This window comes from Globicephala melas, chromosome 5 (genome assembly GCF_963455315.2).
Source record: "Globicephala melas chromosome 5, mGloMel1.2, whole genome shotgun sequence".
In the NCBI taxonomy this organism is placed as follows: domain Eukaryota; kingdom Metazoa; phylum Chordata; class Mammalia; order Artiodactyla; family Delphinidae; genus Globicephala; species Globicephala melas.
In genome coordinates, this window is record NC_083318.1 from 14,181,278 (window position 1) to 14,203,226 (window position 21,949).

General features: G+C 35.7%; 1 protein-coding gene across 2 annotated transcripts in view; it reads right to left on the minus strand.

Moving 5' to 3' along the window:
• The window catches only part of HSPA4L (heat shock protein family A (Hsp70) member 4 like), a 54,462-nt gene extending 32,917 nt beyond the window's left edge, over positions 1–21,545 (minus strand). Inside the window, exons 1-6 of one of the 2 annotated variants that reach the window (XM_060298958.1) lie at positions 21,159–21,545; positions 10,396–10,453; positions 8,290–8,430; positions 4,854–4,976; positions 1,961–2,060; positions 1,465–1,598 (exon numbers count right to left, since the gene is read on the minus strand). In XM_060298958.1, coding sequence (XP_060154941.1) covers positions 1,465–1,598; positions 1,961–2,060; positions 4,854–4,976; positions 8,290–8,430; positions 10,396–10,453; positions 21,159–21,265 — 663 coding nt within the window. In that variant the 5' untranslated portion in view covers positions 21,266–21,545. The remainder of the gene's footprint in view (positions 1–1,464; positions 1,599–1,960; positions 2,061–4,853; positions 4,977–8,289; positions 8,431–10,395; positions 10,454–21,158) is intronic. The other variant, XM_030863891.2, reaches the window with a different exon arrangement.
• Between the last annotated feature and the right edge of the window lie 404 nt (positions 21,546–21,949).

The window sequence follows — 21,949 nt, forward strand, 5'->3', positions numbered from 1 at the left end:
AATCTAAAATATTGTAATTGGTCAACTTACAAATCAGGAATTAGTGCCCCCATCCCTCATAAATATACAGAAGGAACAAAAAAGCACGCGAGGGAACAAAAAAGAAAACAAAAAAAATGAAGAGGAGAGACAAAAATTTAATAAGCTTGTTGAGCAATAGGCCCCAGTTAGCAGTCGAGTGGAAAAGGAATAGACGAGTCACAGCACTTCAACGATATAGTTCTTGAAAACAGGACCAAGACATCTAGTCTCTCTCCCCGAGGTAGAGGGCAAAAATAACTACTTATAATAGTCATGACTAAAAAAGTAGAATCCCACTGTTGGTGTGGTTCATCAACTTCTTTTTCACAAGGATGGGTGGTGGAATAGTGGTAAACATCACAGTAGGATGTGAGCACAGACTGATTGGGATGTTATCCCAGATTAGCATGAAGAATCCATGGACAGACTTCTCATGAGGTCCAGTATTACCCAAAATTAGATGTAAAATTGTGTAGGTATGTGACTAGTGCAAATGTGCATCATTCTGAGAGAAGGGCCATAGCTTTTATCAAACTTCCAAAGGGGCCTGTGATCTAAAAAATTATAGCTCTATACTCTAGGGTATTCACTAAAAAGGAAGAAAGGAAAATGTTCTTTTTTAATTAAGTTAAAATTCAACACTAAATACCAAGGATTAAATCAATTTGCAAGAAACTATTCTACATTCACTATGAGTCATTTCCCTTTAATTTTCTTTTTTTTTTATTTTTATTTTTTATTTTATTTTTTTATTTTATTATTATTTTTTTAAACATCTTTATTGGAGCATAATTGCCCTTTAATTTTCTGATTACAAGGATGTTAACATAGTACTATAAACGGCAAGACGAAAGGCTCTAAAAGGTGCTGGATAACCCAAAGCATTTACTCTTCTGAGCTAATCTATACATGTGTGTAATGGGGGGAGAGAGAGAGTGTGTGTTAAGTCTGGGTAAGATAATCAATGTAGAAATGAATACAAAACCAAACAAAGGCTGTAAGAAGATAAGCATATAGAGGTAAATAATACCACACTGTAGAAAATTTTGATTAGGACTCCAGGATAGAAAGGTTTCTAAAGACAATGGGAATCATTTTAGAAATGTTTCCTATGTACATTTATAAATATGTAATTTATGCTCCCTGATAGGTGACTGAAAACCTCAACAATAGTAAAAATAGCTAACACGTAATATCTGCTATATGGCATTCCAAGCATCTTATAATCATTAACTCATTTTATCCTCAACAAGTCTATGAGGTACTTACTGATAATATCCTCAGGTGAGGAACCTGAGATTTGGGGAGGTTAAGTAACTTGCTCAAGGTCACAGTTTTTAAGTGGCAGAGCCAGGATTTAAACCCAAGCATTAGGGTTCTCTATATAGTCTCATATGCTCTTAGACATTAAAATTAAATATAGTAAATCATTTATTTACTTACTTTAAGTTTTCCTTTGTTAAAAGCACAAACTGAGATCTGGTAGGCAGAATGTCCCATATCAATAAATATTACATTTCTTGGTTTCTCATCTAACGGAGGAAGATCCTGTTTATAAATTCCATATGCCAGTGCAACTATGTAAGAACAAAGAATTAGGTTAATTCCAGCCTAGCAATCACTTGGGAAACAATAGGCAAGTCATGTTGATACTACATTTTAACATACAGTAGAGTAATACAAATTATTAGTTTCAAAGTAAATTCACTTTTCACAAATTGGTTAATGTTTTTCTCTCTACCCATCTATAACCCTATAATATTAATGACTCTTATAGCCAATGAAAGACATGTTTAAACTCTGCCATAATGTTGTGCTCCAAAATGACAAGCTTATATCAGTACATAATAGAGTTAAAAAATAAATGCTTTGTATTAATTAGAAAAAAGACTATAATAATATTTTTCTGACAGTAATTTTCAAATTGCAAACTGCTCACCTGCAGTAGTTTCATTCATTAGCCTTAAACAATTTAAGCCTGCAACCTGGGCTGCAGCCATCACAGATCTTCTCTCAGCATCAGTGAAAAAGCTCGGAATCTGGTGTTGCAAAACAATAATTGTTATTAGTTCAATGTAATAGATTTTACTTAAACATTTCATCAATTGAAAAATGAACTTATGTACAGCTTAAGGCAAAGACTGGTGTTCTAATAAAATAAATGAGGAAAAAATACTAGTTTCTTTTTTAAGGTTGGCAATTTCTACATCATAAAGTTTGACCTAAAGTATGAACACAAATTTAAAGCAATTAGTAAAACAGAATTAATATTGTAGGATTTCAAAAATATGTTAAATCCTTCTCATGTTGGTCTATAAAAATACTTATTTGTTAATCTTTAATAATGAAACACTAAAAACCCAAGAGTCTATTAAAATGAGATTGGTTAAATATGTTATATCCACATAATGGAATCCTACATAGATGTTAGAATCAGATCGATCTGAATTGTCATGGAATAGTATCTTTATTACATTAAAAAAAGGGGGCATGTAGAGCATGATTTCATTTTTGTGTATGTATGTACTACTAGAAGAATATATTTCCAAATGTTTACAATGGTTGTATTTCAAAGGGAGGGGGAACTATATTGCAGGGGACTTATGATGAGCATGTGTTTCTTTATAAATCACGAAAAAACATTAAATATATTTCTATTAAAAGATAAACTCTTAATTTAAAACTAATAATTAAGATTACATATACTTATTACTGTCAAACTAAGAAGCACTTTCACTTGGTCTACAGACAAATTTCTAAAAAGCTAATTAAGTATATCCATGTATAAAACTTGGGGCTCTTCCAATTTTAAGTAAGTAGTCTCCTCCAATCTTAGTGCTTTTTGAATTTAGAAATTTCATTTAATAGATAATAACACAAAAAGAACTTGAATTTTGATAAGTTTGTATATCCTGATTTTGGTATTATCCTTCAGACAAAAATCTAAATTATAAGGTATGGTTCACTTAATTTTCACTAAGCACTTATGTACCAGTACTCTTCTAGCCATTAGGGATATGACAGTGCATAGAGCAGAAAATACTTCCCTTTGTACAGCTCACATGGGTCTACTGCACTGATTACAAAGTTAATAATGCCCAAGAAGTTCACAATGCCATGTTCTGATACTAATTTCTGACATGAAAGTAAAATCAAGTATGGCTAAATAAATAGGGATGGATTTGAATTTAAGATACATTTTTAAAATGTGCACCATTCTGACATATACTTTCAAGTAGCAGTATAATGGAAGCGTTATGACCACAAGTTATTTAACTTCTCTGTGTCTCAGTTTTTTCATCTGTGAAATTGAGGTTAATAATATCCTACCTACAGAGTGGTTCTGAGGATTAAATGGATTAATACACGTTAAATGCCTTTAATAGGGCCTGGACAATGGTAAACTCTATCATTTACTATAACAAAATGACTGGAAAACAAAATACTAAGCTAATATTTTTCTCTCATTTCAAAATTCTATATACACCTGACAGGGACTTCCCTGGTGGCACAGTGGTTAAGACTCCATGTTCCCAATACAGGAGGCCCAGGTTCGATCCCTGGTCAAGGCTAGATCCCACACGCATGCCGGAACTAAGGAGCCCGCCTGTCGCAACTAAGACCCAGCACAACCAAATAAATAAATATTTAAAAAAATAAATAAATACACCTGACAAATTTTAATTACTAAATTCATTGAAGAGTTCATAATACGATTCTATTTTTCTGATGACATGAGACTCCTGAACTTACGTAGTCAAGTTTAACAATACTAAGAATATATTCACATTTAGGTGACAACATATAACTTAAAAACTAGTTATCAATATATAATGGGATCTCAAGAGATAAAACAGGGGATAAAAGATTAAACGCTTTGTTAAGAATCTTTAAAAGACAGATCTTTTCTTTCTGAAAAGTACTGCATGATCTCACCTATATGTGGAATCTAAAAAAGTCTAATTCATATGATAGAGTAGAATGGTGGTTAACAGGGGCAGGGAGTCGGGGAAATGGGGAGACAGTGGCCAAAGGGTACAAAATGTCAGTTATGTAGAATGAATAAGTTCTAGAAATCTAATGTACAGCATGGTGACTACACTTAACAATACTCTATTACATACTGGAAATGTGCTAAGAAAGTAGATCTCAGGTATTCTCACCACACAAACACAAAAAAGGAACCACAGGAAATGGATACGTTAATTTGCTTGACTGTAGTGATCATTTCACTATGTATATCAAAGCATCATGTTGTTCATCTTATATAAAAACAATTTTTATCTTAAAGGCTCAAGTGGATTTTGAGGGGTGATAAATGTGTTTATTATACTGATTGTGATGATGATGGTTTCACGGGTGTATGCGTATGTCAGAACTTCCGGAAGTATACACGTTAAATACATCTAATTTATCATTTTAAAAAAAGGATCTTTTATTTCTGATACAGAATATACAGAATCTCAAATTCCCAGCTGGGCATTTTCAACCTTTGACATAAATGTTACTAAGGTCGGTCCCTAGGAGTGGGACATTAAGTGCTACCTGGAAAGATTCTTAGGGATAAGTGGCAGGTACAGCAGTCACCAACTAATCAAATACATTAGTTTTTATTTTAAGATTCACTGATTATCACAGTTAACTTTATGGGAAACTCAATCCTGAACTTTATCAAATAAAATAATTTTTTAACATAAAAGTAAAAATGGATTTAGGTTATTTACTGGATAAGGGCAGAAGGAATAAAGAAAAGGGAAGAAAAATATTTCATTACAACATTAATACACTGGAAAATATGATTCAAGAGTGTTCATTACTGAGGTAAAACTTACTGAAATCACACAGTCAGCCACTGGTTTCTTCAAAGCATTTTCTGAAGTCTCTTTAAGCTTAGCCAACAGCATTCCAGTAACTTGCTCGATTGCAAAAGGTCTCTCTTCTTCTAGGTATCGCGCCTAAAGCCAAAAGAGGAGATATTTATCAAGAGTCATTTATTGACCTAGTATTTTATGAGCACCTACCTTATACATGATCGATACACAACAGTGAAAAAGGCAAAGTCCTTGCTCAATGAAGTTATATACCAAAAGGATTGCTCTCGTATCATTATGTCTCATCTCTGAAGTTCCAGTGCCTTACACATAGTATTACAACCAAATAAATTATCAAGAGTGTCTTTACATGCTCCAGATCCCCATCTCCCAGAAGAGCAAGTTTTATCATTCACTACTCTTATAAACAAATAAGGGGAAAAAGATCAAATAATCTTTCTTTTGGAAGTTAGAACTCTTCTTGGGTTTAAAATGAAAACTTTAGTAATACAGTTTTTGTGAAAAGGAAATGAGAACACAGCCAAAAAAAAATTCCTTATTTAAAAAAAAAGAAATTTAATATATATTACTGTATATAGATGTATACATGGAATTTTTAAATTATTTTTTAAAATAACTACTTCATCTCATACACAGGTTTAAGACTAGGTTGAATTTAAGCACCTAAAATGAAACTTTACAGTGCTTCTTGACCAAGGAATACTGTGCTTTATTCAAGTAATCAAACCCTTTCATAATGACAACCACAATATTTATAAGCAATACAAAGTTACCTTAGAACCCATATGATAACTACATCCAACTTACAGAAGAAAACGCTATGCCTTTTAACTTTGTACCCCAATGGAGTGAATACACTAAACTTTGGAAGAGCTTTAAAGAACTTCTCAAGCAGCACAATGCATGTTTGTATATAAGTGTATAAGTATGCATAAATAATTATTTAAATTTACTTTGAAACAGACTTAAAATTGATAGTCATTTGTTTCCGTATCAATTTACAAGTAAGTTCAAAACCAAGCATTACATGAAATTACTGTCTTTAAACATGGGAAGAAATCAAGCACATTGAAACAAGGGAAAATGAATCAAGTACCCATGTGTCTTAGTCTGATTATAGGAGGCACAACAGTACAGTATTTTTAAAAATAATATAAAAGTTAGATGAAATAAACATCAAAGTTTATTCAAACAAATGTCAGAAAAAATAAGTGGATAAAATGCTTGAGAAGTTGAATGCTAAAGATCTTCAGTCTTCAAAAGATGAAGAAACTTAGTTTGACACAGGACTGATTAACGTTTTCAAAGCCTCTTCAGCTAGCTTACATGCACTCACTATGACTGTATAAAAATTGTATCACTTAAAAATTAGGTTTTGGCCTAGTGGTCCGGTAGTTAGGACTTGGCGCTTTCACTGCTGTGGGCCGTGGTTCAATCCCTGATCGGGGAACTAAGATCCTGCAAGCTGCACAGCCTGGCCAAAAAAAAAAAAAAAAAAAAAAAAGACATACAAGGTGTTAAAACTTTACTTTGGACTTCTCTGGTGACATAGTGGTTAAGAATCTGCCTGCCAATGCAGGGGACACGGGTTCGAGCCCTGGTCCGGGAAGATCCCACATGCCATGGAGCAACTAAGCCCATGTGCCACAACTACTGAGGCTGCGTGCCACAACTACTGAAGCCTGCATGCCTAGAGTCCGTGCTCTGCAACAAGAGAAGACTTTACTTCTAGTGCATTCTTTCATAAGACATGGCCACCAAAACTAGAGGGCAAAAAAAGATAGAGAAAGTTATGGAGTAGGTGGTAAAAGTTCTCATCACAGGGGAAAAAAATTGTGCAGTGATGGATGTTAACTAGACTTACTGTGATCATTCTGAATGTATACATATATTGAATCATTATGTTGTACACCTGAATTAATACAATGTTATATGTCAAAAAAAAATTAGGATTTGGCTTTCTGTAAAAATAATTTATTTTGTTTTTATCAAACTACTCATAAAGCATAATTTTTAATTTTCTTTTGAAAGAATAAAAGCAAAAGAATTTAAGTAGTTTAGAATAAAACTGCTCCACAAAGAGTCATTAACCAGAAGTTATCATATCTAAAGGACATGTGAATATTATTCTTTATCTCATTTATTGCTATCATGACCCATCCAGCTTCCTAGTCAGAAACTCCTGATCCACAAATTTCACCTCCTGATCCACAAATTTCACCATTTTTCAACTTGTCTTTAATCTCTCATGGTGTCTTTTTTGAACTTCTGTAAGTCTCATGTCTCCTTACTACAACTCATCATCCATCCTGTAGTCAGAACCCTCTTCTAAACATGGAAATATATATCAAGTTTAAAACCAGCTATTAAAATTTTTAACTTTGAGATATAATTCATATCACATAAAGTTTATCCTTCTGAAGTATATAATTCAGTGGTTTTTAGTCTATTCAAAGCTGTACACTGATTACCGTTAACTGTAGTACATTTTCATCACCCTAAAAAGAGTGACCCATTAGCAGCAGTAGTAGTAGATTCACCCATTCCCCCTTACCCTTAACTCCTAGCAACCACACATCTGTTTTCCATGTCTATTGATTTGCCTGATTCTGGATAGCCATAAAAATGGAATCATACAATATGCGGCCTTTTATATCTGCCTTATTTCCAGTTAGCATGTTTTCAAGGTTCATCCATGTTGTAGCACATATCAGTACTTCACTCCTTTTTATGGCCAAATAATATATTCCATTGAATAGCTATACCACATTTTGTTTATCCACTCATCAGCTGATGGACGCTTGGGTTGTTTCCACTTTCTGGCTGTTATAAATAATGCTATTATGAACATTAGTGTACAAACTTTTGTGTGCACATATGGTTCAATTCTCTTGTGTATATACCTAAGAGTAGAATCGCTGAGCCATATAGTAACTCTGTGGTTTGGGGTATTCTGTTAGTTTTTGTTAACCAATCTATAACTTTCTGTCTCAGGATGTAGAAGTAAAAATTCAGAATCCATCTCTTACTTGGAAGAAGAGTTTGCTTTAATACTTCTGTAATATGTTATAAGATTCTTCTAAATTAGAGAAAGCTCATTATAGAAATTAACATACTTTTGGGGTCTATTTTTCTAAATCACATCTGCCTTTATTCCTTAAAAGTGGTTCACCTCTGAAAGTTCTCCAAATAATAATCCTTTTTTCTTGACAATAAAAGTATTTGGATTAAAAAGATTATTATTCTAAATCAGATTCTTTTTTTGCATTCACTAAAGCATATTACGAAAACTGCCTGTATTTTTGGTATAAAGGTACTGCATCCAGAGGAAAGGAGTTAAATTAAAAAATTTTTAAATATTTAAAAACAGGCAATATTATCATATTTGGTTTCTTTAATTTGAACATATGTTTGCATTCTGGGAATATAAGCTTACCTTAACTCCTGCACTTCCATTAGACATCTTCTGCAGCTCATAGGGAAGCCTGATCCTTTCAGTTTGCACAACAGGATCATCAAATGATCGCCCATGAAGCTTTTTGAAACCATGAATTGTATTTCTTACATTCGTGATTATCTGTTGGCAGTAAACACTTTTATTTATCAATTACTTAATTAATGCAAAATAAACACTATGCTAATACCTGAGAATCACCAAGTCTCCTTATCCTACATATCCAAGTTCAGAATCACACACAATCATTCATTCTTCTGGTTTCTAATTGATAGAAAAATTACACCATTGCCCCTCCAACTCTGCTCCTACCTTAGGAATGTTAGATTCAAAAAAGAAAACTTTAAAACTTTTCAAATAATACAATGAAAATCTATCTACAACTCATTTCTGGCTTTCTTCAACACTTTTCGGCTAATAAAGTAGTATCTTTGATTTCTTTCTTTCCACTTTCATTTGTGTTTTTATTTAAACTATGTTTTTTATTTCCATGTTCTTCTTTTACTCTCAATATCTTATTCTTTGTGGTACTATGTTGCTTCCACTGCTGAAAACTGCTCCTAGGCTAGTAAATTAAAACTCCTTCCATGTAACATGATGCTAAGTTAAAGTGTCTTAATTTGTAAATAGCTTGTATTTTGGCAAAGTAATTTTTTTCTTTAACTAGAACATGTAGTTCAAACTATAGAATATTATTGAGATCCAGTTGCTTCCCTCTCAGTGATCTTTAAAGCCAAGTAGATCTTGATCTTCAGTTATGAGATGAAAACTACTGGGATGCTGAATTACCATGTTGATCTCTTTAGCTTTTTTGGAGAAGTAACTCATAGTTTGCTTTCTTCAGAGAGTCTGAGGTCTACGATACACTTAGAACATCAGCCAGGGGACTTCCCTGGTGGTCCAGTGGTTAAAGAATCCGCCTTCCAATGCAGGGGACACGACTTCGATTCCTGGTCAAGAAACTAAGATCCCACATGCCGCAGGGCAACTAAGCCTACACGACACAACTGTTGAACTTGCGCGCCTCAACAAGAGAGCCCATGTGCCGCAAACTACAGAGCCCAGACGCTCTGGAGCCAGAGAGCCCATGCACCACAACTAGAGAGAGAAAGCTGGCATGCCACAACTAGAGAGAAGCCCGCAAGCTGCAACTAGAGAGAAGCCCGAGCACCGCAACGAAAAGATCCCGCATGCCTCATCGAAGATCCTGTGTGCCGCAACTAAGACCCAACGCAGCCCCCCAAAATAAGGAAAATTAAAAAAAAAGAAGAAGGAGAAGATCAGCCAGAATACGAGATGTAAACTTTAGTGAAGGGGTCCTTTTGGCACAAACAACATTTGTTTATATGTAATATGAAAATGGAAAAGAAAGAAAAAAACACATTCATACACAGGCCAACTGTAAGACAATCTTGATTAAAAAAAATCTTAAGCAAAAATTCGTGGATAAATGAGTCAATTGAATAATTGAGTACAAAAAGTCATGAGGAAAAATGCCCCATTAAACAGACTTATTTTGTAATAAAGAAGACTCAGGTATATATTAAAATGTAAGAAATAATTGTTAAGGGTTTTGGTTCATGGTAATAAACAAAGTCCAAGGAAGATGAACCTATAGCATGGAATGTTAAAAGTGAATGTTTTATGCAAACGGATTTCAGAAGCCTAGAAATATAAATACTTAAACAGATTCCATGTAAAGTAGTAGTAAAATAGTAGCCACAGAGGATTACTCTGGATATTAGTTTCTCCATTTTTTCCCACCTTCTTTTACAAAGACATCATTCACTTGTTGTAGAAGTATATATTCTAGATAGGAGGATATCCCTCATAGAAAGTGACCATACAAGGAAAAACTGACGCCATTTGGTAGCATACTCTGACTTCACAACTAAGATTTTTTTAAAATAAAATTCAAGAAATATTTTACAACTCAAAGCAAAACATATCTAATAAGATACAAAGATATAAGGACCAGTCATCTTCTTTATTCTCTTTTTTCACTCTCAAGTACATAAAATGGGAGCTTAGTTACCAATATGAAGTTAACTCTGCCTGTAAGTCAAAACATCTACAGGAACAATTTACCTGGCTCTTAGCTGCATTTCCAATGGCTCGCGTTCTTGATCCCAAAGATATACAGGCTCTAAACAGGAAAAAAACAAAAAGTTTGTTCTCAAGGTTATTTTTATACTAATGTGCTATTACTCTGCTTCTCTCTATATAAAAATGAATTAAAGGAATGAATATAATTATGTATTACTCAAAAAAATAGGTTACTGAAATCAGAATTTTACATATTTTTAAACTTTCTTAAGTAATAGAACAGTGGTCAGAATAAAGGTTAGAATTTCTCTTAATGGGCTAATACTTGGCAACACTGTATTGGTCCCAAAATTGTTTTTCAAATTCTACTGGTCTATGACTTACTAAAAAGACTAACTGTATTTAGTAAGGCCAGGCTCCTTGGATCTAAATCCTGGCTCTGCCCATTAACAGCTGAGTAACCTTGTAGAAATTACCTAACCATTATTTGCCTCAGCTTCCCATCAAGAAGATAGTGTTGATAATAATACCTACTCATAGAGTTGTGTGAAGATTAAGTGAGTGAGTATAGGGAAATGCTTTGAACAATATGATTGTTGCTTTTATTACTGCAAATGTAATTTGGCTTATAAAAACAAGTGTAGAGTAACATTTTTATCAAAAAAACTTTCAAAAAAAAATTTCATGTTGTGATTCGAGAAAATGTTTCCATGGTTTCAGTTGTAATTACAGGTAATTATTCATTCAATCAAAAAATATTTACAGGCATTGTGTGTATACTAGCTACAATCACTATGCTTGGAGAATATAGTCTATCAAAAGAAAATCAACATATAAAATAAAATTATGAATGATACTAGCAAAAAAAGAGAATAATCACTTCTAGATAATAAGGCTTAGGAAAAGCAGGTGGAAGATGTGATTTCTGAATTAAGACTTGAAAGAAAAGAAAGCATTTTAATATGTATCTGTTTTGTGGAAAAGGACATTCCCAGTATATGTCTATTTTCAATATGACAGCCTGAGTGATCCTCTTAAAGACAAACTCCTCTGCTAAAAACCCTTCAATGGTGTCCTATCTCCCCAACAGCCAATAAAGCCCTTCATGGTTTGGTTCTTAGCTGCTCTACTCTGGAACTTCAATCTAGGTACACAGGTCTCCTTGCTATTTCTGGAAGAGGGCAAGCACATTTCTGCATCAGGGGCTTTGTACACGCTGTTCTCTCTTTCTGGAACACATGCCATGAGCTCTCACTTCTTTCATGTCTCTGGCTCAAATGTCAGCTTATCTGAGATACCTTCTCTATCTTATATAGATAACATTCTTGCTCCTCCCCAATACATACATCTCCTGTTTCCCCAATTTTATTCTTCTCCATAATGTATCACCATCTGATACAATTTATTTTTTTACTATCTCCACAGTAGGATGTGAACGCCATGTAGGTAGATAATGTATGTCCCATTGCCTTGATCTGCACTATCCAATATGGTAGCCACTAGCCACATGTAGCTAGTAAAATTTAAATTGACTAAAATTAAAAATTCAGTTCCTCAGCATTAGTCACATTTCAAGGGCTCAAGAGCCAAGTGCTTAACAGCTACATATGGCTACTGGATATGCAGAGAACAGAAAATACATAGAACATACACTGTAGAATAGAAAGTTCTGGATAGCACTGGTCTAGACATCTGGTACATAACCAAGGTACTTGCTGAAAGAAAGGGAAGATGGCTCCTAAGGTTAATGCTCACTTGGAGACTAGGAAGAATACAACTTTGCTAGTTTCATAGGACATTTTGGTAGATACATCAGAGGGCCAGATTATACAGTGTCTCAAATGATATATTATAAATTTGAAATATATTTCAGTAGGTTATGAGAGTTCATTAAAGGCTTTTGAATAATAGAATGAACATTCCATGCTTACATATAACACAAAGTGGAAAAAAAAAAAGATCCCAGAACAGTGCTTTTCAAGGGCTGAACAAGATTATACTGTTATACTGGGGACACAGGATTTTTCAGGGAAGGCAAGCAGTTAAGTTCATTCAGTCAATTTAACAGATGAATGCTGAGTAACTACTACATGCCTGGCACTCTGTTGGGTACTAAAGCTATAATAATAAGGGGAAAAAAGTCAGACATCGTTTGGCTCCCTTGGAACTTATATTGCTATAGAGTCACAAGTGAAAGTAAACTAGGTGGTACAAAAACGGGTACACATGGTGCAACAGCACGAATTGACCTAAAAGAGGATCAGGAATGGCTTATCGGAGAAAGTGATGAGATTTGAAGGAAGAGTAAATGATGATGGATTCAATTAGGGGAGTGTTTGGTGGAGATCATTTTTTTTTGGGGGGGGTTCGCAGGCCTCTCACTGTTGTGGCCTCTCCCGTTGCAGAGAACAGGCTCCGGACGCGCAGGCTCAGTGGCCATGGCTCATGGGCCTAGCCGCTCCACAGCATGTGGGATCTTCCCGGACCAGGGCACGAACCCGTGTCCCCTGCATCGGCAGGCGGACTCTCAACCACTGTGCCACCAGGGAAGCCCTGGTGGAGATCATTTTGACTACAGGAATGGGAGGAGGGCTAGAAGTTATCAATAATCTCTATCAGTATAGTAGCAGCTGAGACAGAAGGAAAAGGAATTAAGAGATTTTAGGAGCTAAAACTCAAAGGACTTTGTGATGAACTAGGTCTTCGCGGTGCAATCCGGCAGCCACCAGACACACGTGGCTATCAGGCACATGAAACGCAGCTAGGCTGTATAAGTACCTCACTAACCAACTGTGACACTGGAGCTCCAGCGCAGTTAATCTGAATTGGATGTATTTATTTTAAGTGTGAAATACACTCTGGATTTTGAAGATTTAAAATTTAAAAAGAAATGTTACAATATCTCATTAATTTTAAAACACTGATTACATGTTGAAATAAGATTCTGAATATAGTGATTTAATCAAGTATATTAAAACTTTGCCTGTTTCTTAGCTTTTTAATGTAACTACTAGAACATTTAAAATTATGTATGTGGCTCACATACATTATATTTATTTTTATTGAACAGTGCTGGAATACATAATAGAAGAGGTATCAAGAATAATGTCTAGGTTTCCAGTTTGTGTAAGAGGGTAGATAGTGGTGCCATGCAATGGGACAGAAAACACTGTAAGAGAGACACGTCTGGGGATGGACCTTCACAAGTTCTATTTTGGACATGTTGAGATTGAGGTACCTTTGAGACATCCAAGCAGATATATATGTAGGACTAAAATGTTAAATGTGATGAACAGATGAACGAAATGGAAGTTACTTTTAATTGTGATCTGGCCAAAACAGGATATAGTAAGAATCAGTGGTTCAGGTGACATCTTCATTTCTCTTGCAAATAACTCCTTGATTCAACACAGTCTTTGCCAGAGTAGATATCTGCATACCTGATATAGCAATCCACGTGGATGGTTGGCATTCCACCCTAAAACTCATCAGAGAAAACATGGATTTGCCATCTCTTAGCCTGTTTATAGTTCATCTTACTCTCAACTCCATTATTTGGATACACTTCTGAATACTTTTTTCAATACGAGGCTACCAACATTTCAATGCACAGAAAATCTTATTCTTAGGTTGATTCTCAAGAGTTTAACTTGTTAGAACACTTAGTTCCAAATAAGATTGATTCAACTATCATTTATCAAGTGCTGTATTCACTGAAATATGTTTTGCACCTGTATCACTTCACAAGGAAAGCTAAACAGTTATCATTATCAGATATTCTTTTAGGTTAAAAGCAGACAACTTTTAAAGTTTAAAAATTTAATGTTATAACTTGGAAATACCCAGTTTCAATACAGAGAAAATTGTCCTCACATACTAAAGTTCTTCAAATTCCTTCCTTCAATTTTTTTTTTTCAAAAAGATTCTAGAACACAGCCATTAAATAAATACCTGCCAAGGATTCTCAGAAAAATCAAAATAAGTTAAATACCTATTCTCTTTCAACACTTTTACCTGACCTTTAGTAATACCAAGGAAATTACACACATATTAGGTTGATATAAAAGTTCTTATAGAAAAGGATATTCAACAGTTTATCCAACTATGTATCACATAATCCAATTATATTATACTTTTTATATATTATTTCAACTACTATTTAGAAATTCCATTTTATACCTAAAAGAAAAAAAAAGGAGAGTTCACAATGCAGCTTAAATATATTATATCCAGTCTGATGTTGCCACCACAGTGGTAGTCTTAGATTCTCAAAGAATGCCACAAAACTCTAAACAAATAAGCAAAGCTTCTGAATGTCCTATATCACTTTTAGTAGAGGAGGGGCATAAAAATCAAATGACAGGATATTACTTTAAGAAAGATGTACTTGTATTTTCCCTTAAAATCTAAGATTAACTTTCTGTCTCTCTTATAAAGCCTATTTTTATAAAGCCAAGGCATGGTTAGGTTGGAGAAAACACATACTGCCAATAGACTATGAAACTTCTCACCTAAGAGGGCAACACTAAATTTGTTTGCTTCTTTATAAAGCAAAGGATTCAAAACCTCCTGATCTTACCATTTACACTTTAAAAATAGCCCTATTTTTAGAAATCTCTGCTTTCCCTTGCCAGTCCCATGAGACCATAATTACTATTTATAGCCTCTTTGGCTATCATTGAGTAGATGCTAAGAAATACAATAGCTGAATTAATGATATGAGAGGACAATCAATTAGTTTAAATCAAAAGGTCCGCTCCTTGCATGGCCAATTTGGCTCTGAATCAAATTGTCAACCGCTGATATGGTTGCCAAGATGTCTATAGAGCAGGGTTTCTCAACCTTGGTACTGCTGACATTTTGGGCTAATTTTTTTTGAGGGAGTGGGGCTATTTTGTGCACTAGAGGATTTCAGGAGCATCTCTGGCCTCTACCTGCTGGAAGCCAGTAGCACTCCTCCTTTCCCCCTCCCCGTGTGACAACCAAAGTATCTTCAGGTATTGTCAGATACGCCCTAGGGGACAACATCTCCTCCAGCTGAGAACTACTGCATCATTTCCCAAATAGTGTTCTGTACAAAATGATTCCTTAGTGGTTCAAATAACTTGGAGACAACATTCTTAGAGTGTTTCAATGCCTATAAACAAATTAAGGGATCTGAGAGTTTGACAGTAAAGAAAACATCTAGTTATTATTTCTCAAAATTAACTATCTGGAAAAAAGTTGCCCTAGAAGGGGTGGGGGAGGAATGTTCTCAAAAGGACTGATTGTTGCCATTTCCTTTTTAGCTTGCTACTTAAAAGTATAAAACTTCTAGGCACATATGATTTAGTAATAATATAAACTTTCAAATCTTTCAATATGGACAATGCATAAAACATTTTAACAGATAAAAATAATAAAAATTCCTTTAATAGTTTCCAAACGCTTCTAATAAGCATAATTCACAAATTAGTTTATAACTTGAACCCATTAACAGAAATCACAGACATTTATATAGGTAGACACAATAATTAAAAAGCTGATTAGATACATTAAATGAGACATATTGTTTATTTAGATTAATTATTAGATTAGATACATTATTTTAAAAGCTGACTATCTTACTTAAAATTCATCAGTTCAAAGACAAATATCCATGCACAGTAATTTTAAGTCTTTTGATTATGACTGCCTAGAACAGAGGTTTGCAAATTACCCCTTGCCACTTATTTTTGCAAATAAAGTTTTATTAGAACATGGCTATGGTCATTAATTTGTATTTTAGTGATCACATACTAAAAAGACTACCAATGACATGAAACACCTTCAACTCGTAATAGATATTATGTAATTTGTACCTATCATTCCTTGACTTCTAGAAACTTTTCAGAATTTGTCACCCACAAATTCAAGGCAATGACTGGAGATTCATTTTGTTTCGTGCATAATATTCATACTAAAAGATTTTATAGTTCTAGCTTTGGGCGTGCTTAAGTGTGAGATACCTGCCCACCCACTCCTTTAGGCACAATTTCATTTTTTAAAAAAAGAAGGGTGTGGGAAAGCTGTTCATTGAACTTTGTTTGTCAACAGCAAAATATTTTGAAATGTACACTAATGGTAGTGTATAGATAAACGGAATGCTGTACAACCATTAAAAAGATGAGATAAATTAGAGTCATATGAGCAAGTCTGAGATGTCCACAGTATATTTTGAAAAAAGCAATTGCAAAATATGTATAATGTAATTCTACGTTAAAAAAAAATCCCAGTTATATACATATACTTGCAAATGTATAGAAACACACTAAAGTTTAGGAGGTGTCTGGGAAGAGAAAAAGGAGATTTACTTTATGTAATTCTTCAGTATTTAAAATATTTTAAATCAAAGTTAATGTAAGCTAATAGTAAAACATACAAACAAAACCATTTCATATAGTAAAAGAATATTTAATTAAAAAACTGCAAAAATATTCTCCTACTCCAAACTGCTATTATCATAAAAAGTCCTCCTACCCAACTAGCCACTGTTAATGTCTGTAGTTTTGTCATTTTCTGTGTACAAAAATTTTTATTTTCAATACCCCAAGGTAAGTGATTTCTACTTTTGTGCATTGAAGAGGACATCTCACATATTTGAGGTGTAGTGTATAAATAATATTTTCGCATATTTTCAGATTATACATACACTGGAAAAGAAATAGGGAAAAAGTAATGAAGACAGAAAAACAGAGAATTGAACAGTAAGTCGGATCCTACAGAATGTTGATGACAAAACAAATACGTACACCTAACAAAAATGTCTTGAAATAATAGTTTGATTAAAAGATCCATTTTCCTTACTGTAAAATAAGTTCATAAAAATTCAAAACATTACAGACTATGTATTAAAAGCACACTCTATAATTCTACTGTCAAGAAATATCCATTGTTAATAGTTTATAGTCTTTCCACACTACTTTCCTCCATAGGTTTACACTAACTTATTTTGTGTACATATTTTTTAATGAATTTCTAAATTGAAACAAGATTTTTACATGTTCTTAAAATAACTTAAAAGCATATTAAAACATTTTAAAACAAGATAATACTTCTTAAAAAAACAGCCAAAAATAGATGACTTGACTGATATTAAAGATCCTTCTCTCTACAGTAACTGCCCAAACAATTTGTCCCATGACACCCCCATGAACCCAATATATAGATACCATCCATATGCCAATGGATAATGTAAGGACATTGGGGTTCAGGGGTCAAAGCAGCCTGAAACTGAATCCAGTTCACTGCTTACTAGTTCTTGGCCAAGATACTTAACTTTGCTTAAGGCTTCTTATGGAAAAAGATAGCTAGTATTATCAAACTCATAGAACTGGTGTGATATGTGTGACAGCGCAAACACAATGCTTAGCACCTAGACATCACTATTATCAATACAGGCAGGCAGCATGTTTTAGCTGACCACATGCTTTAATCTGATACTGAATGAGGATTTCTGGCTGCAGTTTTCTTTTCCCATGTGTGAAACTAATCACTTTGATATAACTGAGTCTAGCATGGAAATTCCAATCCCTACATCTATACTTAATCAAGCAATACAAACATATCTAAGGCCTTAAGAATGTACACACTCAGTAATTCTACTTCTAGGAACTTATTTGAAGGAATTAAGGGTCAAAAATTTAGTTATAAAGATAGTTATAGCAACACTGCTTATAAAAAGAAAATATAAACAACCTGAATATCCAATAAGGGATGAATTAAATTAAGGAAATGATTATACAGACACTAAAACTAATAGTATAGAAATATATTTTATATATAAAGAGGACACCAAATAGAATATAAAATATAATCTACCCTTGAAATACACACAGAGAAAACCATCTGGAAGTTTTATTTCTGGATGGAAAAATTATAATTTTCATTTTCATCTTTTAACATGCCTATATTTCTACAATAAACATGTATTATTGGCATAATAATTTTAAATAAGAAAATATTCAGAAAAAGTAAGTTAATATTTTATTCAATTTATGCATGTTAATTTCTTTCTTCCTCTTCAATTTATGCACGAGATAAGAGAGGCTAGTACAAGCACTCCCAACTTTACAGAAGGTGAATCTGAAAAACAGGTTTAACTACTTGCCCTTGGTCCCTTAATTGTACACCAAACTTAAGGAATTATCTTTTTCATTAAATTGTTCTTTGTTTATACGTGGGATTCTCCCATGAATCCATAATCAAGTTTGTTAAAGAATGAAACAAATGTGAAAAAGTATGGATGTTGAAACCAACTAAATCAAACATTTCCTACCTCTTTTCCACAGGACCTTTTTATCAATATTTTATCCTATTTTAATCTATTCTATTCTATTCGCCTCAGGTCACGTGGGATATTAGTTCCCTGACCAGGGATCGAACCCGTGCCCCCAGCAGTGGAAGCTCGGAGTCTTAAACACTGGCCTACCCAGGAAGTCCTGACAGGATCTTTTTATAATGTATTTGCATCTCAGAAATACCTGTGTCATATTACCTTGATGTCAGCAACTGGAATATGGGAAAAAATTTTTTTTGAAATGCTAGTTTTTGTGTATTATTAAACACTGTGGTGTATTAGAAAAGTTACAGGTCCTCTAATAGTTATGCTTTTTGCAAGACAGGCATTTAACGAATAAATGTCTAGGGATCAGAAAGGGCTATGTTTTCACTCAAAAATGTAAGCCCTGCAAAGCAAATATACAGTATAAGAACACTGGACTACAATGAAGTATTAGTTCAGTAACAATAAAAGACATATTTCTGAGATAAATGACAGTACACAGCCACAGAAAGAAGGGAAGAGTTGCTGATACAAGCTAGGAATACAGTCCTTCCACCTTTAGAACTTTCTACTTTGGATTAGGCTCATTAAATCTAGATATTAGAAGTGACTCTCTTACAATCAGAAAGATCATTAACTCTCAGCCACACAGAATTTGCCAGTGTGCTTAAGAATATTAACAAAGAGACTTTTAGAAGACTTAAATAAGCAGCCTAATTCCTAAATAACTCTCTTTGAAAGTTTGGCCAGGCTCTTTAAATTTAAAGAGTCATGGACCCACTACTAAGATTTCTGAGCCTGGAAATGCAGTATCTATTTTACAATTCTGGTTTATGACCTTTTAGGATAAGGCTTTAAAGATAAGGGGAACGTCCATCCTACCTCTCACTTTTTCTCCATAGGCTAAGTCCCTGAAGCCAAAGACTGCCCCCATTAATCTTTACTCTGCTGAAAGAGCAGAGTGGAATTTCCTAGTCCTTTTCTGGCAGAAGCCCATATCTGCTGTGGCTTAAAACAAAACGTTGTAAAGATGAAGTCATAAATAGTTCACAATTACTACTTCACCTTCTCATTGTGCATAAAAGCCAGAAAAAGATGTAAAAAGAAGAGTTCTAACAGTACTATGAAAATTAACTGACCTATGCTCACATTTGAGAATACAACGATCCAAAATTTCAGTAAAAGAAATGTAATGCATATAATCTAGAAAAACGTGGTATAAAACCTTATAGAATATTCTTGGAAAGAAACCAAAGCACAAAATGATTCAAGTAAGCTATCGTCAACATCTCCTTGACATAATTTAAATTACTCATAAAAGTGTAGTAATATAATTATTTAAAGGCTTAGCTTAACACTGACAAGATTAGTCTTATATTTAAAGTATTGTATTTTGGACCATTCAGAAGGGTCAAATTAACATGTTTAGTTGCCTCTCCATAGGAAATAAGATATGGACAGTTGGTTTCCTCATAAAATTACCGGTAACAGGAGTCTACAATAAGAAGCTAGTTTTTCATACCCTGTCTTACTTAATTCTATTCTTTGCTAACTTCCCAGATCAGAGAAACAATGGAACTATGGAAACATGTTTCCATGACATAATGCGACTCCTCCTAAGTGTTTCGTTAAGTGTTCGTAATGGAATCACTTCACAGTCATGCTTATACAGGGCAGCGGCCTCTGACTCTCCAACGGTTCATTCTGTAGAAATATGCTTTTGGTAGGTTCTAACTCCCCCACTTTCCTTTAATGGATGAACATTACCAATACTTGAGGCCAACGACTCCCATCCCTGATTCTCTCCCTATTAATGTACCATTAACCTACGCCCCTGGAAACAGATCCGATTACCTCGAATTCTCAAGGACACTGAGATAAAAACGTGAATATCTCAATCTCTTCTTTAAAAACAAACAAAAAAGGTTTTCTGGGTCAGATGAACTTGCAACTCATCTTCTGATATTTGCAGTCTAAGCTTTCATTTCCTACTTTTTTTGAGAGAAAGCTGTCACGCTGACAGATGGGGAAAGCAGGAAGGGAAAAAAGAATAAACAGTTTTTCTACTGAGCGAGCGGCGATGCCCGCCCGCGGCCAATAATCCCACACAAGCCCCACTAGGGGTAACCAAAGATCTTTCTCCAGTGTTCCGGACATCGTGGTGGTACCACTCCAATCCCTTTCCCGAAAACTAAAGCAGGGCCGCCGGCGGACAGAGGCGTGGTGGGCGGCGTGGGGGGGGGAGAGGGGGCGTGGGTACAGAAAGGAGAGATGGGCCAGCTTTCCGAGTTAAGTCCCTTGTCCTTGAAGGAAAAGCAGCTGTGCGGAGCGAGTACGTCCGACTCCCACCTGGGCGCGCCAACCCGCGGTCCCTAGAGATCGCAGTTGATGCACTGCACCTGTCATCTCAGAGTTCCGCGCATCAGAAGAAACCAGCGGGCGGGACAAGCGTAAGGGTCGGGAGGAGACGTTTCCTAGGGTTATGACCAGACAAGGCACTTACGGGGTACACCTGTCGCTGTACTCATTGGCGATGGTTTCGATGCCGCCACTCCTCGCTACCGCGATGTAGCAGTTGAGAAAGCCGAGGTCAATGCCGACCACAGACATCCCGCCGCCTAATGGTCGGGGGGATGGTGCTGAAGCCCTCTGTGCGGGGACCGCGTCCTCTTCTAGGCTGTTGTTACTGGAACTGCGACTCCTACGAGAAGCAAAGGAGAGATGACCCGAAGTCGCTGCGCATTAAAACGAGGGCAGCGCGTCGGGGAACCCTGGAGGAGGTGGAGGCCGCCCGCGCCGCAGCCCCCTCCAGCCAGGTCTCTCTCCACTGCGGTTCGGCCGCCTCCAACCGGCAGTTACTTGGGTCTGCGCCTGCGCGTTCGGTCGCTGGGGAGGCGCGCCGGCTCCCCCTCCGCGCCCGAGGCTGCTCCCGGCCTCGACTTCGGCCGCTTCCGTCAGCACTCGGGCAACGGCTGCCCGAGGAGCTGCGGGTTCGAGAAAGATCTGGAAAATGGAGGCGGCTGAGGCCGCCGGGAGTGGGAGGGAGGAGAAGGGGGAGTGGGGAGGATCGGGCAGGAGAGGAGGAGGGGAAGCAGAACTAGCTAGCTCGGTCGCCACCGCGCGGCAGCGGGGCGCACTGCGGCTGGTATAGGTGAGAGCGGCCGCCGGCGGTTTGCCCACGTGTTCGGAAGAACCCCTTCCGATTGTTTTGGCAACCGGGGGTGGCCGGTCGCAGGGGCAGGACACTGCCCAGGCCTGCCCGGTGTCGGGCGCGCAGCGTGGCGGTTGATGACC